This window comes from Grampus griseus (assembly GCF_964374135.1).
Source record: "Grampus griseus genome assembly, chromosome: X".
Classification (NCBI taxonomy): domain Eukaryota; kingdom Metazoa; phylum Chordata; class Mammalia; order Artiodactyla; family Delphinidae; genus Grampus; species Grampus griseus.
In genome coordinates this window covers 41,646,753-41,660,610 of record NC_138999.1, presented here as the reverse complement: position 1 = coordinate 41,660,610, position 13,858 = coordinate 41,646,753, and the positions used below count along the sequence as shown (strand labels likewise).

At 54.2% G+C, this 13,858-nt stretch overlaps 2 protein-coding genes across 3 annotated transcripts in view; one reads left to right on the top strand and one right to left on the bottom strand.

The window, feature by feature from the left end:
* SYN1 (synapsin I) overlaps positions 1-13,657 on the top strand; it is a gene marked incomplete at its 5' end in the record, with an annotated part of 42,688 nt that extends 29,031 nt beyond the window's left edge. The window contains 8 exons of one of the 2 annotated variants that reach the window (XM_082681756.1): positions 8,046-8,108; positions 9,422-9,564; positions 9,662-9,736; positions 9,825-9,927; positions 11,240-11,386; positions 11,741-11,828; positions 11,927-12,518; positions 13,517-13,657. In XM_082681756.1, the coding sequence (XP_082537882.1) occupies positions 8,046-8,108; positions 9,422-9,564; positions 9,662-9,736; positions 9,825-9,927; positions 11,240-11,386; positions 11,741-11,828; positions 11,927-12,518; positions 13,517-13,544 (1,239 nt within the window). In that variant the 3' untranslated portion in view covers positions 13,545-13,657. Of the gene's footprint in view, positions 1-8,045; positions 8,109-9,421; positions 9,565-9,661; positions 9,737-9,824; positions 9,928-11,239; positions 11,387-11,740; positions 11,829-11,926; positions 12,519-13,478 lie in introns of both variants that reach the window. The other variant, XM_082681755.1, reaches the window with a different exon arrangement.
* TIMP1 (TIMP metallopeptidase inhibitor 1) lies at positions 142-3,725 on the bottom strand (the record flags this gene model as incomplete). The annotated part of the gene is made up of 6 exons (XM_082680857.1): positions 142-404; positions 1,096-1,220; positions 1,469-1,595; positions 1,779-1,858; positions 2,611-2,739; positions 3,584-3,725. 6 exons carry the CDS (start codon positions 3,723-3,725, stop codon positions 234-236), a joined length of 774 nt encoding a protein of 257 aa, XP_082536983.1. The 3' UTR covers positions 142-233.
* Positions 13,658-13,858: the final 201 nt, after the last annotated feature.

Sequence of the window (13,858 nt, the reverse complement as noted above, 5' to 3'; positions counted from 1 at the left end):
GGTAGGGCCAGCCCCCAGGCTACCCATGGAGCTGGACCCCATGCCACACCCCCTCAGCATTGGTCCCAGGGTGCTCCCACCAGGTCGTCTGACATAGGTTTGTTCCCAGACACTACACAGGGACACTGCCTGCTGAGTGGTAGTTCTTTATTGCATTGTCTTGGAGAAAGAAAGGCGGGAGTGGGAATGGGGGTGAACACTGTGCAGGCTTCAGCTTCTGCTGGGGGCAGGATTCAGGCCATCCGGGGCCGCAAGGACTGCCAGGTGCACAACCCTGGCTCCCGGGGCAGGCAGGCAAGGTGGCGGCTCTGGAAGCCCTTGTCAGAGCCTGTGAGGAGCTGGTCCGTCCACAAGCAATGAGTGTCACTCTGCAGTTTGCAGGGGATGGATGAACAGGGAAACACCTGGAGGAGGGGAGGGAGACACATCTCTGAGGGCTTCTCCTCCTGCCCCTACCTCCCCTCCAGAGGATAACTTTCTGCTCCTCAGATTTTAACTTGGAGCTGCTGGGGAGACCTGGTGTCACCCCACCTGGGTACAGACTCAAGAACACTCCCTCCCATTGTGGGGAACAGTCATTGGGCTTGAGGAGGTGACAGCAATCCAGGGAAATGATCAGCTTCCCGGAATGGTGTTGCGGGAACAGTCAGGCAGGTCTCCTGGGGACCTGTCCCATTGGATAGGGAACAGCTGGCAGTAGCAGGGAACAATCGGTGGGCAGGAAACTTAAGCATAAGGAGACGTGGGGCTCAGAGATAGTCACTGGGGTCAGAGGACATTCAGGGCCATCAGGGAGCAGTCTTGGAACAGAGTGGCCGAGCAGTCACAAGGGGGAGTCAGAGGGACAGGAAGCAGCCAGAAAGTCCAGGAAACAGCGGATTCCCAGGTATCAGACACAGGGCAAAGGAACAAGCAGAATGTCCAGGGGAACAGTCTCAGATTTGAGGGAACAGCAAGAGAGATCAAGGACATCCCTAGGGTTTGGGAAGCAGCCATAGGGACAAGGAATAGTCAGAGGGAACCAAAAACAAGCCGTGGTTTGGGGAAGACCCCAAGGACTGCTCTCCAGGCGGCGGGCAATGTCCAGGGACTCACTGTGCATTCCTTACAGCCAGCAGCATAGGTCTTGGTGAAGCCCCGGCTCTGAGCGGAGCTCAGACTGTTCCAAGGAGCCACGAAACTGCACGTGGTGATGTACAGGTTCCCGTTCAACAGTTGTCCTGCGTGGGTGGGGGCGGGGGGGTCAACAGGCAGATTCTGATTGGCTGGGCCAGGGACAGAGTGGCGCCAGATTGGTGTCCCAGGACCACAGACCCCGCTGGGCAAAGCCCCAGCCTTCTGATAGGCTGAAATTGGGGCGGTCCCCATTTCAACTGGGACCATTCCCACAGAGCCTCCCCTCCCTCTTGCAGTTGCCAGGCAGCAGCGGAGGGGTGGCGTGGCACAGGGCGATGGGGCGGGGCCTCACCAGCTATGAGAAACTCCTCACTGCGGTTCTGGGACCTGTGGGAGTATCCGCAGACGCTCTCTGTGGCGGCGGTGTAGATGAACCGGATGTCAGAGGCATCCCCCAAGGCGTTGAACCCTTTGAACATCTGTCAATGGATGAGGGGAAGAATCTTTTACTGACATAATCCTCCCACTCCACATTCTTCCCTGAAGTCGTATAGCACTCTGATATCACAGCTAATTTCCTCGCCAAACCAGTGGCCAAAGGCTTTTATTTTGACAGGGAGGAAGATTTTAGGAACTGCTGGGGGAAGGGGCAGGAGGGATACCTTGGTCATCTTGATCTCGTAACGCTGGTATGAGGTGGTCTGGTTGACTTCTGCAGTCCCCACAAACTTGGCCCTGATGACTGCAGGAGAACAGGGGAAAAAAACGAGTAAAAGGGACTGCATGAGCCAATAAGAATAATCACAATGATAATACTAGCAAAGCACATACTTAAATAGGGATTGCTGAATGCCGGACAGCACCCTAGTGACTTATGCATTTGTTAATTGCTTCATCTGTATGTTGGTGCCTACTGTTAGCCAAGCACTGCTTCAAGCCTTTTTTCACATATTCATCATGTGTTCGTTCACTCAACAAATATTTTGGAGTGCCTGCTCTGTGCCAGGCACTGTTCTTGGTGTCAGGGACATAACAGTGAATAAAACACAGAAATCCGTTCCTTGTGGAGCTCACATTCTAGCCAGGAGAAGAGAGACTAAACACAAGCAAAATAATTAAGTATATAGGAAGTTAGATGGTATTGTGATGGGGAACTTCAGAGCTGGGTGAGGGGATCAGGAGTAGTAGGGGACAGGGGCTCAAGTTTTGAACAGGGTGGTCAGGGAAGGCCACCCTGAGAGGGTGACATTTGGATATCCCCATGTGGATACCTGGGGGGACGGGTATACCAGGCAGAGGAAGTAGACAGTACAAAGGCCCTGAGGTGGGATTGGGCCTTGAGTAATCAAGAAAGTGTGGGGGTGGCAGAGCGGCTAAAGCAGAGTCAGTGTGGGGCTGAGTGGAATTGTTCTAGAGGTAGGCACCATTGTGAACCCCACTGGACTGAGAGGGAAACCGAAGCCCAGAGTGTGTGGGTAGGGCGGATACACTCACCGAGGTCGGAGTTGCAGAAGGCCATCTGTGGGTGGGGTGGGACGCAGGTACAGGCTCGGCTGGGGGCTGTCAGCCACAGCAGCAACAGGATGCCAGAGGCCAGGGGTGCAAAGGGGGCCATGGTGCGTTCTGTGGGGGTGGGGAGGAGGGTTCAGAGGGCCCCCAGCTCAGCCGATCCATGTACCTGGGCAGGCCTCCCACCCCATTCTACCCACACACACACCGGGTTGGGGAGTTTGGGGATTTTAAGGGGCTTGGGGATTTGAGAGCCCAGGGGAGTCTAGGGGGGTAGGGAGTCAGGAGAGTTTAGGAGTTGTGGAGTTTGAGGGATTTAGGGGACTAGGTGAGTGGGGGAGTTATGGGGCTGTAGCGTTTGGGGAATAAGGGGGCTGGGGAGTTTGAGAATTTAAGAGTGTTGAAGAAGTCGGAAAGTGGGGGGCTGAGGAATTTGGGCTTTGGGGAGCTGGAGGAGTTTTCGGGGAGGCTGGGAGTTTGGGGGTTGCGCATATTGAGAGGTGGAAGAGGTGGGGGAGTTGAGGGAAGTTGAGGAATTTGGAGGAGGTTGGGGATTTAAGGAGTTGACGGAGTTTGGGGGCTTAAGGGAGTGGGAGTGTCTGAGGGATTTGGGTTCAGAGGAAGCTTTGAGTTTAGAGATTTGGGAGGCTGGGGGAGTTTAGGGAGCATCAGGGGTTTGGGTTGCTAGGGGACAGGGAGGGAATTTAGAGGAGTTGGCAGCTTGGGAGGCATCTGATGTTAGGGGCTCATGGCTTTCGGGGAGCTGAGGATGGATGTCAAGGGTTCAAAGGAATTTGGAGTGTCGGGATTGGGGGAGCAGTTCCAGGCCCCCACCCTCTTCCCCTGGACCAGCCTAGGCTCCCGGTACCCGCTGGCCAGGCTGAGCAGCCGAGTATCATCAGGCAGGAAAGCTCCAGCCCAGTTCCAGGCCCTGCGGGCCGCCCAAGCCCCTGCCTACCTCTGGTGTAGCCTCTCTGGGCGCTGGGTCTTCGGCGATGGCGGCAGGGCCGGAGCAGCGGAGGATAAATATCCAAGCGAGGGGCGGGGTGGCAGCTGGTAGGAAACCACAGGCCTCCAGGCTTCCTGGATGCATTACTCATCCGCCCACCATCCGTGGAGGCCAAGGGGCGGGCCCTGGGCTGCCGAAAAGGAGATGCACCCTCCTCCTCTCCCTCCCCCTGAGCCTCGCCCTGACCATCCCCCTCCCCCATCTCCACGTCAGGCACCAGTCCCTCCAGGCGGTCTCACGGAGGGCTTACAGGCCGGATTCCACCCAGTGCAATTCCCTAAAGACTCCAAAATCTATCCGATCACCCACATTCCCGAAAATCCCCATGGCTAAAGCCCAAATTAGTTCATTCCTTCAATAAGAATTTCTTGTGCACCTACTGTTTTGGGGGGGGGCGGTGAGCGGCAGAGCAAACAAGTAGAAGCAGTGAAGGGAGATAGGGCAGGTGAATGGAGGAAGGATACAAGGTGGGGAAACTGAGGCACAGAGAGGTTAAGTGATTTATCCAAGGTCACAGTTAATAAGTGGCAGAACTGGGATTGGAATTCAGGAGGCCTGGATGGAGCCAGAGCCTGGGTCTTACCCCTTCTCAAAAAAACAAAACAAAACACAGGCAAATAGTCCGCATTTATATAGCACCAACTGTGTACCGGGCGGCACTCGGCATAATTTATCTCACTTAAAGCTTACGATAAGCCTCTGAGATGGTTATCGGTATTATTCCCATTTCCCAGATGAGGCATAGAGGAATTGAAGGACTTTCCCAGGACCACAGGGCATGGCTGGGATTTGAACCTCGGCTAACTGGCACCAGGATCTTTACCCAGGCTGGGCACAGTCCTGGCAAGCCGGGAGGTTGCTGGTGAATGAATGAGCATTGGGGTGGGGGAGTTGAATGGTGGTGAAAGAGGCCAGTGAGTCAGTAGAAAACTGATCCCCTCCCATCCTGCCCTGCCCCTTCCCCACCAACCCTCCCACGCCCCTGGTGGGGGTCAGCCGTGAGGCAATCTCTGTCCACCAGCTTCCAGATGCTGCCTGAATCTTCCCTGGGGTCCTGGGAAAGGGCTCTGAGGGCCGATTAACATCCTTGGTTAGGTCAGGGAGGACAGGCCAATAATAATAATGATGACGGTAGTGATGATAGGAGCCACTTATGGAGCGCTTACTGTGTACTGTGCCCTGAAGCCTTTGTGTAGTTCTCTCATCCAATCCCCATTACCCCCTTGCTAATTAAGCTTGATTAACTCAGAGTGGTTAGCACAACCATCACCACCAACACTACCACCACAACAGAAACTACCGCCAGCACTATGAAGTGCTTACTATTACTATGCATCAAACACAGCTCTAAAATCTTTGGAAGTACTTTATCTGTCAGTCAATCCCGATTACCTCCTTGTTAATTAATATTGGCTAACCTAGGGATATTAAACCAATAATAATAATAGTACCCAACACCTTTTGAGGATGGAGGCTTCCTGTGTGCCAGATACTGTGCTAAGCATTTTGCCCAAAATAACTAATGTGTTCCTCACAACATCTGTGAGTTAGAGACTGTTCATGTTCTCATTATACCAATGAGGAAAATGAGATACACAAAGGGGTCAAGTGATCTGCCCAGGAAGGAGAGTGAAGAAGTGACTCTTTTGGGGGGGCGGGCAGGACCAGGTAAGGGGGAAGAGAAGTAAACCAGGAATCTGGAGAAGCTGATTGTGAAAGTGGGGAATGAGAGTGAATGAGACGGGGGCTAAGTTGGTGGTGGGTGCAAAGGGGAAGTCCTGCTGCAGCATCATGACTTTGAAACCTGAGTCAGCACAGAGTTTTGCCCACTGTCTACATGTGAGGGGTTATGTGGACCCGGGTTATTGTGCAGGTTTTGAAACTGGTGGGGTTTCATGGATGGGTGTTCGGCTGTATGGCCACCTGGCGAGCTGGATGGGTTTGGGGGGCGTGGGGTCCAGCTGGGTGTGCACAGCAGACACCTGGCAGTCCCCACACACACCAAGTGCTTGGGCCTGATTGTACCCTTTATACAGATCAGGAAACTGAGGCCCAGAGAGGGTTAAGTGACCTGCCTTGGGTTGAACATGGCCTTAGGAAGAGGAGAGGCCAAGATTCAAACCTCGGGTTGGCCAGGGGATCCCAGTATTCAGAGCTCACTGCATGCACACATGTGTGGGCACACGCATACACATATACACAGTGTTGTGTTCAGGCTCAGGTCCAGAGAAAACAAGGAAGGTTTGTGAAAAGAGCCTAAAAACCTTGGGGCGGGGGGCGGTGTGCATGTGTGCTTGCACACAGTTTCCTGCTGTGTCTCTGCCTCTGAGGGTTGCGTGTGTGCCTTTAGGTGGTGTGTGCCCCTCTGTGGTGTGTGTGTGTGTGTGTGTGTACTTGAGTGTACCTGAGCCCAGTATGGTTTTTTTGTTAGTGTTTTTTTTTTAATTGTATTATTTATTTATTATTTTTCGCTGCATTGGGTCTTCGCTGCTGCGCGCGGGCTTTCTCTAGTTGCAGCGAGCGGGGGCTACACTTCGTTGCGGTGCATGGGGCTTCTCATTGTGGTAGCTTCTCTTGTTGCGGAGCATGGGCTCTAGGCGCACGGGCTTCAGTAGTTGTGGACGCAGGCTCAGTAGTTGTGGCACACGGGCTCAGTAGTTGTGGCACACGGGACTTAGTTGCTCCGTGGCAATGTGGGATCTTCCCGGAACAGGGCTTGAACCCGTGTCCCCTGCATTGGCAGGCGGATGACTAACCACTGCGGCACCGGGGAAGTCCCAAACCCAGTATGTTTTGTGCTGCTTCTGGAGTTATGCCTGCCCATGTAAAACAGGTCTGGGTTGCGAATGGAATTGAGGATGTGCTGTCACCTCTGTGAGCTGTGTGTGTGCCTGTGTTACGTCACCTGCCATTTCAGCCTGGTTTCCCTGGAATGCTAATCAGAGCATCCCGGTAACAACTCAGTGCCTCTCAGCGCCCCATCCTGACGCCAGTCATTTGGGAAATGAGGAGGGTGGGGGGGCGTGCAGAGGGAGGGTGAGGCCTGAAGGCCAATTGGTCACCCTGACCCTGTGGGCTTCCTGTGCCTGTCGGGAACTGGGAACCGCCCCCGCCCCCAGCAGCCCCTCTGGGGATGCCATCCTCTACCCTGTCACCCCTGTCCGCACAGAGGAGGGAGGGTGAAGCCCTGCATGTTCATCCGTGTATGGTGGCGCTGGGGTCGGCCAACTAGGCCCCCTCTACTCCACCCAGGGTTGGGGGAGACGAGGTATCCCCATGCCTGAATGTGAGTGTGTGTGCATGTACACACCCCGGGGTGTTGTCCATGTAATTAGGAGGCTGTGGGTGTCTCTGGTCGTGTGCACGCCTCTCCATCTGTATATATGGCAAGGCACGTTTTTTGTGTGTGCGTCCCTACGTACACTTTGCGTGTGCCCAGGAGTATGAGTCTCTGTGTTGTGGGTCTCGGTGGTTTTGTGAATACCTAGAAGTGTGAATACCTGGAAGTGTGTATACCTGTCCATGTGCTGTGGGTCCTTCTGTTTGTTGTGTGTATGCCTAGGAGCATTGCATGTGTATCTGTCAGTGCTGAATATGTGCCCATTTCTGTTGTGTGTGCCTGTCAGAGTTGTGTGTGCCTCTTCATTCTGTGGTTATGCCTCTGAGGGTTGTTCGTCTCTGTGTTGCATGGATAACCTTCGTGTTGTGTGTCTCTCTGTTACGTGGATTTGGGTGAGAGGAGGAGGGCTGTGTGTATGTCTCTGCCCAAAAGTGTTGATTGCGCGTCTACGAGTGTTGAGTGTGTGCTGCTGGGCTGGATGGCTGGCTGTGAGGGTCTCCGTGCAGCCACACAGCAAGGCATGCTCCGGAACCGGTGTCGGTGGTGGATCTTTCCATCGCGTGGGTCTCAGCATGTGTGGGAAGCTCTGGGTTTGGCTGTGTAGATCTGAGTTCTGAGGGTTTGTGTGTCTCTGGGTTGTGTATGTGTGTGGAGGAGACACACACAAGGCCTGGCTGAGGGGTCCAGTTGCTACATGCTCGCCACTACACCCCCACGCACGCACATGCACACACTCACTTCTCTGTCATCCATTCACTGTAAAAACAAACTTTCCCTTTTCTGGAAAAGTCCCCCACCCCTATCCCACGCCTCTTCCCAGGAAAGCAGAGGCGGGAAGTCTGGGACTTGTGGGTGGTGGAGGGAGGGATAGGCAGGCAGGGCTCTGGGTTCAATTCTGGGCTCCGGGGTATTGTGGGACCCCCAGCTGGTGGCTGGCTGTCTCTGACCCACCTCTTCTGGGAAAATCGCTCTCAGTGTGGCTCCCACTGGATGGGCTCCCCTCAGCACCACCCCCAGCCATGGCTGTCAGCCCTCCTGCCCTGACCATGCTCTCCCTTTCCACCCTACCAGCTCAGCAGCACAACGTACCCTGTGGTTGTGAAGATGGGGCACGCACACTCTGGGATGGGTAAGGTAAGTCCCCGGGTGGGCTTTGTATGTGCGTGCTTGTAAATGATGCATGTTCCTGGCATCGTGCGGATATAAGTACAGGCATACCTCGTTTTATAGCACTTCGCTTTATTGCGCTTCACAGATACTACATTTTTTTTTTTTTTTTTTTTTTTTTTTGCTGTACGCGGGCCTCTCACTGTTGTGGCCTCTCCCGGTGCGGAGCACAGGCTCTGGATGCGCAGGCCCAGCGGCCATGGCTCACGGGCCCAGCCACTCCACGGCATGTGGGATCTTCCCGGACCGGGACACGAACCCGTGTCCCCTGCATCGGCAGGCAGACTCTCAACCACTGCGCCACCAGGGAAGCCCGATACTACATTTTTTTTTTTTTTTTACAAATTGAAGGTTCGTGACAACCCTGCGTTGTCAGATGATGGTTAGCATCTTTTAGCAATAAAGTATTTTTAAATTAAGGTATGTACATTGTTTTTCTTAGACACTTAGATGTAGTGCACACTTAACAGATTACAGTATAAACATAACTTTTATACGCACTGGGAAACCAAAAAATTTGTGTGACTTGCTTTATTGTGACCTTCGCTTTATTGCGGTGGTCTGGAACTGAACCCACAGTATCTCCGAGAAGGTATGCCTGTTAGAAGTATATTGTGTATTCAGTGCACACAATAATTCTGTATAATTGTGTGTCCTTTATCTATTTGTATTTTTCCTCATATTCTTACATTTTGGTGGCCCAATTTTCTATCATGTGTTCAGCCAGTTTTGTGTGTCCTGTTATTTTGTTAGTGTATCCAGCACTGTGTCTGTATATAGGCAGGCCTCTGTGTTGAACACACACTACGTCATCTTTTACATTCAAGGGTCTTGGGGTCCTGTATGCTGTCCATCCGATTTTGTCTGTATGTCCATAGAAAGAAGACTTGTAATTTGTATGTTTGAGTGTGTCCATGCTTCTGTATGTTTATATATTGTGTGTACAATTGATTTTGTATGGGTGCCCACATGCATATACTGTATATACACACAATTTTTCCACAGCTTTATTGAGATATAATTCACATACCATACAACTTAACCATTTAAAGTAAACAAGTCTAAAAATCGGGTTTTGTGTGTTCACAGAGTTGTAGACACCCAATTTGGTGTCTGTGTGTACATGTAAAAACCAGGAGACCCAGAATTAATGCGTGCTTGAGTGCCTTGGGGTGTCCACCGAATTTCTGTGCACTCACCTCACCTGTGTCATTTGCCCTAAGGCACCCCAACTGCCGCCCCCTCCTGACCGGGCCCTGCTCCCCACCCCACTCCCACAGGTCAAGGTGGACAACCAGCACGACTTCCAGGACATCGCAAGTGTCGTGGCACTGACCAAGACATATGCCACTGCCGAGCCCTTCATTGATGCCAAATACGATGTGCGCGTCCAGAAGATTGGGCAGAACTACAAGGCCTACATGTGCGTAAGGAGACCAAGGCCTGGGTAGGGGTCCCCTGCCCTGCCTTGTGCAGCCCAGGCCCCCCAAGCCTCTCTCCTGTCTCCTCTTACTCTCCAGGAGGACGTCAGTGTCAGGAAACTGGAAGACCAACACCGGCTCTGCGATGCTTGAGCAGATTGCCATGTCTGACAGGTGGGCGGCCTGAACTCGGGGGGGGGGGGTAGAAGTGTGGCCGCCCAGACCAGGCACTGACGGGCTGCCTTGCCTTGTGTCTTGGCAGGTACAAGCTGTGGGTGGACACGTGCTCAGAGATCTTTGGGGGACTGGACATCTGCGCAGTGGAAGCACTGCATGGCAAGGACGGAAGGGATCACATCATTGAGGTAGGAGCACCCCAGAATTTTGTGGGGGCACAGAGGGGGGAGCAGGTGCAGGGCAGCAACACTGTGAAGCACGCCAGGGCCTAGAAAGCCCTCAGCGAATGGCAAAACGTAAAACTGTAAAGTGCCTTGTGAACCAGGACATCCCTGGCAAATGGCAAAATACTTACTAAATTCTAAACTGCTCTGTGAACTTGGACATCTTTAGTGAAGGACAAAACACTTGTTAAGGTATAATGTCCTCTGTGAACTGAGACACTCTGGTGAATGACCAAGCACTTAGTAATCTTTAAAGTGTTCTGTGAATTTGAACTTGGCCAACAGCAAAGTACTTTGTAAGCTATAAAGAACTTTATAGAGAGTGGCGGTTGATACTAAAGCATTCTGTAAACTGTAAAGTACCTTAGGAAGGTACTGCTTGGTGAACAGCAAAGTACTTTATAAAATTATTTTAAAGAGGAGCTCTGTAAACTGGGAAATCCTCGTTATTGAAGCAAAGCGCTTTCAAAATTCTAAAGCTCTTTATAAGCAGCAGTGTCCCCGGTAAACAGTAAAGCAATTTGCGAACTGTAAAATACCTTAAAACTTCTGAGTGCATGGTAAATGGTAGCACTTTATACATGGTAAAGCATCTTGTAAACAGTGGTGCCCTTTGCAAAGCACTTTCCAAAGTCTAAACACACCATATATGTAACAGTCCTTTGTAAAGGGCAAGGAGCTTTGTAAACTGTAAAGTACCACGTAAACCACAGAGTTCTTTGTAAAACACAGAGCACCTAGCAAACTATAAAGCAGGGATTGGCAAACGTTTTCTGTCGAGGCCAGACGGTGCGTATTTTAGGCTTTGTGGGCCATACAGTCTCTACTGCAGCTCCTCAATCTGCAAGAGCAGCCACAGACAATATGGCAAGAAAGTAAGGGTGGCTGTGTTCCCATGAAACTTGGTTTATGGACAATGAAATTTAAATTTCATATAATTTTCACGTCATGAAATCTTTTGATTTTTTTTTTCAATCATTAAAAAATGTAAAACCCATCCTTAGCTCCAGGGCCTGGGGCTGCACAGAAACAGGTGCTGGGCCGGATTTGGCCGGTAGGCCTTCATTAGCTCACCCCTACTAGTATGTCCTAAGCTGTAAGGTATCTTGTAAAAGACAAGCCTTCCCCACACTGCGTAATAGGTGCTTCTCATACTGAAGCTGGTTTCCTGGGCAGCCGCCAGTCATACCTTTTCCCAACTTACAGCACTTCGTCATCGTCACCCTCCCGTGCACTTCCTGCTTCTCTCCTCACTGGATCCCTTCTCCTCCCCCAGGTGGTGGGCTCCTCCATGCCGCTCATCGGTGACCACCAGGATGAAGACAAGCAACTCATCGTAGAGCTTGTGGTCAACAAGATGGCCCAGGTCCTGCCCCGGCAGCGGCAGCGGGATGCCTCTCCCGGCAGGGGCTCCCACAGCCAGGTCAGGCCCCTGGCTCTGGCCCTTGGAGGCTAGTGGTGGGCAGGCCAGCCCTTGGTCATACTGTGTCACAGAGCTGATAATCAGAAGGCTAAGGGCATCGCCATGACGCACCCGTGTCGCAGCAGTTACCAACTATTTTAAAAAATGATAAATAGCTGCTACCGTGACTTCCCTGAGTGCCTCCTGACCCCTCCCCTGGGAATGAGTCCCGCACCCCACAACCTGCCATCCCCTCAGCTCAGCCACAAATGCGGCAACACCCAGCACACAGGGAACCCATGTCATTCTGATTGGCTGATGCTCCACCGGCTGGTAACTATTTTTAACCTCTCCTGCTCCACTCCTCTGCCGCAGACTCCGTCCCTAGGGGCCCTGCCCTTGGGCCGCCAGACCTCCCAGCAGCCCGCGGGGCCCCCAGCTCAGCAACGACCCCCGCCACAGGGTAAGTGAGGGGCCAGCTTCCTCGGCCCCGACCCCGCCGGCAGCCCCCCACCTCTCACTTGCTTGCTCTCACGTGTGCACTTTCTCTCTGTCCCTCAGGCGGCCCTCCACAGCCGGGCCCAGGCCCCCAACGCCAGGGACCCCCGTTGCAGCAGCGCCCGACCCCGCAGGGCCAACAGCACCTTTCGGGCCTTGGACCCCCAGCTGGCAGCCCCCTGCCCCAGCGCCTTCCGAGTCCCACATCAGCGCCCCAGCAGCCTGCGTCCCAGGCCACACCGCTGCCCCAGGGTCAAGGCCGCCAATCCCGGCCAGTGGCGGGAGGCCCCGGGGCACCTCCAGCAGCCCGCCCACCCGCCTCCCCCTCTCCCCAGCGCCAGGCAGGCCCCCCACAGGCTACTCGTCAGACATCGGCCTCTGGTCAGGCTCCGCCAAAGGCCTCAGGGGCTCCACCGGGTGGTCAGCAGCGCCAGGGCCCACCCCAGAAGCCCCCAGGCCCTGCCGGCCCCACACGCCAGGCCAGCCAGGCGGGTCCCATGCCCCGCACTGGGCCACCCACCACGCAGCAGCCGCGACCCAGTGCCTCCGGCCCTGCTGGACGTCCCACCAAGCCACAACTGGCCCAGAAACCCAGCCAGGATGTGCCACCACCTGCCACTGCCGCTGCCGGGGGACCCCCACACCCCCAGCTCAAGTAAGGGGACCCCACAGCAGCCCTCGCCTTGCTGCTCACAGAATGCGCTCCTGCACCTGGAGGGCAGCCCCAGCTCCCAGGCTCCTCAGACCCAGGTCCTGTACACGGCTCCTGAGAGCTCTCTCTCCAGTTCCAGTCTGGGCCAGACCCCTCCCAGTTCACAGAGGCTCCTGCCCTCCATCCCAGAGAAACCCCCTCTGAAGTGCAGAATCCTCCCAGTAGGTCCTGGGAAAGACCCCCAGCCCAGCTCCTCTCGGCCCACCCCAGGCGCCTTGCTGACCCTCCTTCAGTACTTCCCTGCCAAACCCATCCTCCTTGTGCCCCACCTGATTCCCCCCAGCCGAACCCACAAACTCCTCCCGGCCCAATCCACAGTCCTCCTATGTTACTTCACTCTTCCCAGTCGTCCTCATGCTTTTCCTACAGTCTAGGCTCCCTTCTAGCCCATCTCAGTCTCCTCCCAAATCACACCATCCTCTCTGCCTCTTCTGGTCCATTCCAGACCTCCTCTCTTAGCTCAGAAGTCTGTCCTGCCCCACCCAACTGCTCCCCCTTAGATTTGCCCCTTCCAGCCTGTCCTTGGTCCAAGCACCACCACCCCCTTTTCTGGACTCCTCACCCTTACACTGGAAACCTCCCTGCCCATCGTCACCTTTATATCAAACTCCTCCCAATCTAGGCTAGAATTATAAGAGAAGATTCAGCCCAGAACTCTTCCCATCAATCCCAGGCTTCTTCACCTTGGATCCAAGTCCTCCCAGCCTGGCCCAGGGCTCCTCCATTCGTCCTGAGAATCCCTCCAGGGTCCAGGCCCGTGCTGGGGGGTGGGAGGGTCACAGGCACAGCCCCAGGACCAGAGGGGCAGGGCTGGGGCCGGGCCTGGGGTAACGTTGTGTTTCTCTCCCCCTCCTCCCTTCCTCTCCCCCCTTCCTCCCACGCCTCCACCTTGTTTCTCTCTAGCAAATCCCAGTCTCTGACCAATGCCTTCAACCTTCCAGAGCCAGCCCCGCCCAGGCCCAGCCTTAGCCAGGACGAGGTGAAAGCTGAGACCATCCGCAGCCTGAGGAAGTCTTTCGCCAGCCTCTTCTCCGACTGACACCCCACCCTGAGAGCCCCCAAATCCCTGGGCAACCCCTGTCTGGGCCCTGAATCTATTTCTCACTTTTGGAATCTCATCCCTTGAGAAGCCCTCTCCTGGATCGCCAAGATCCCTCTTCTCACTCCTCAGAATGCCCAAGTCCCTGGGGAAACCTCACTCCCGGTCCTAAATCCAGTTCTCATGTTTAGAATTCCCAAGTCCTTTCAAAAACTGAGACCTACTTCTCAGTTCTAGAACCTCC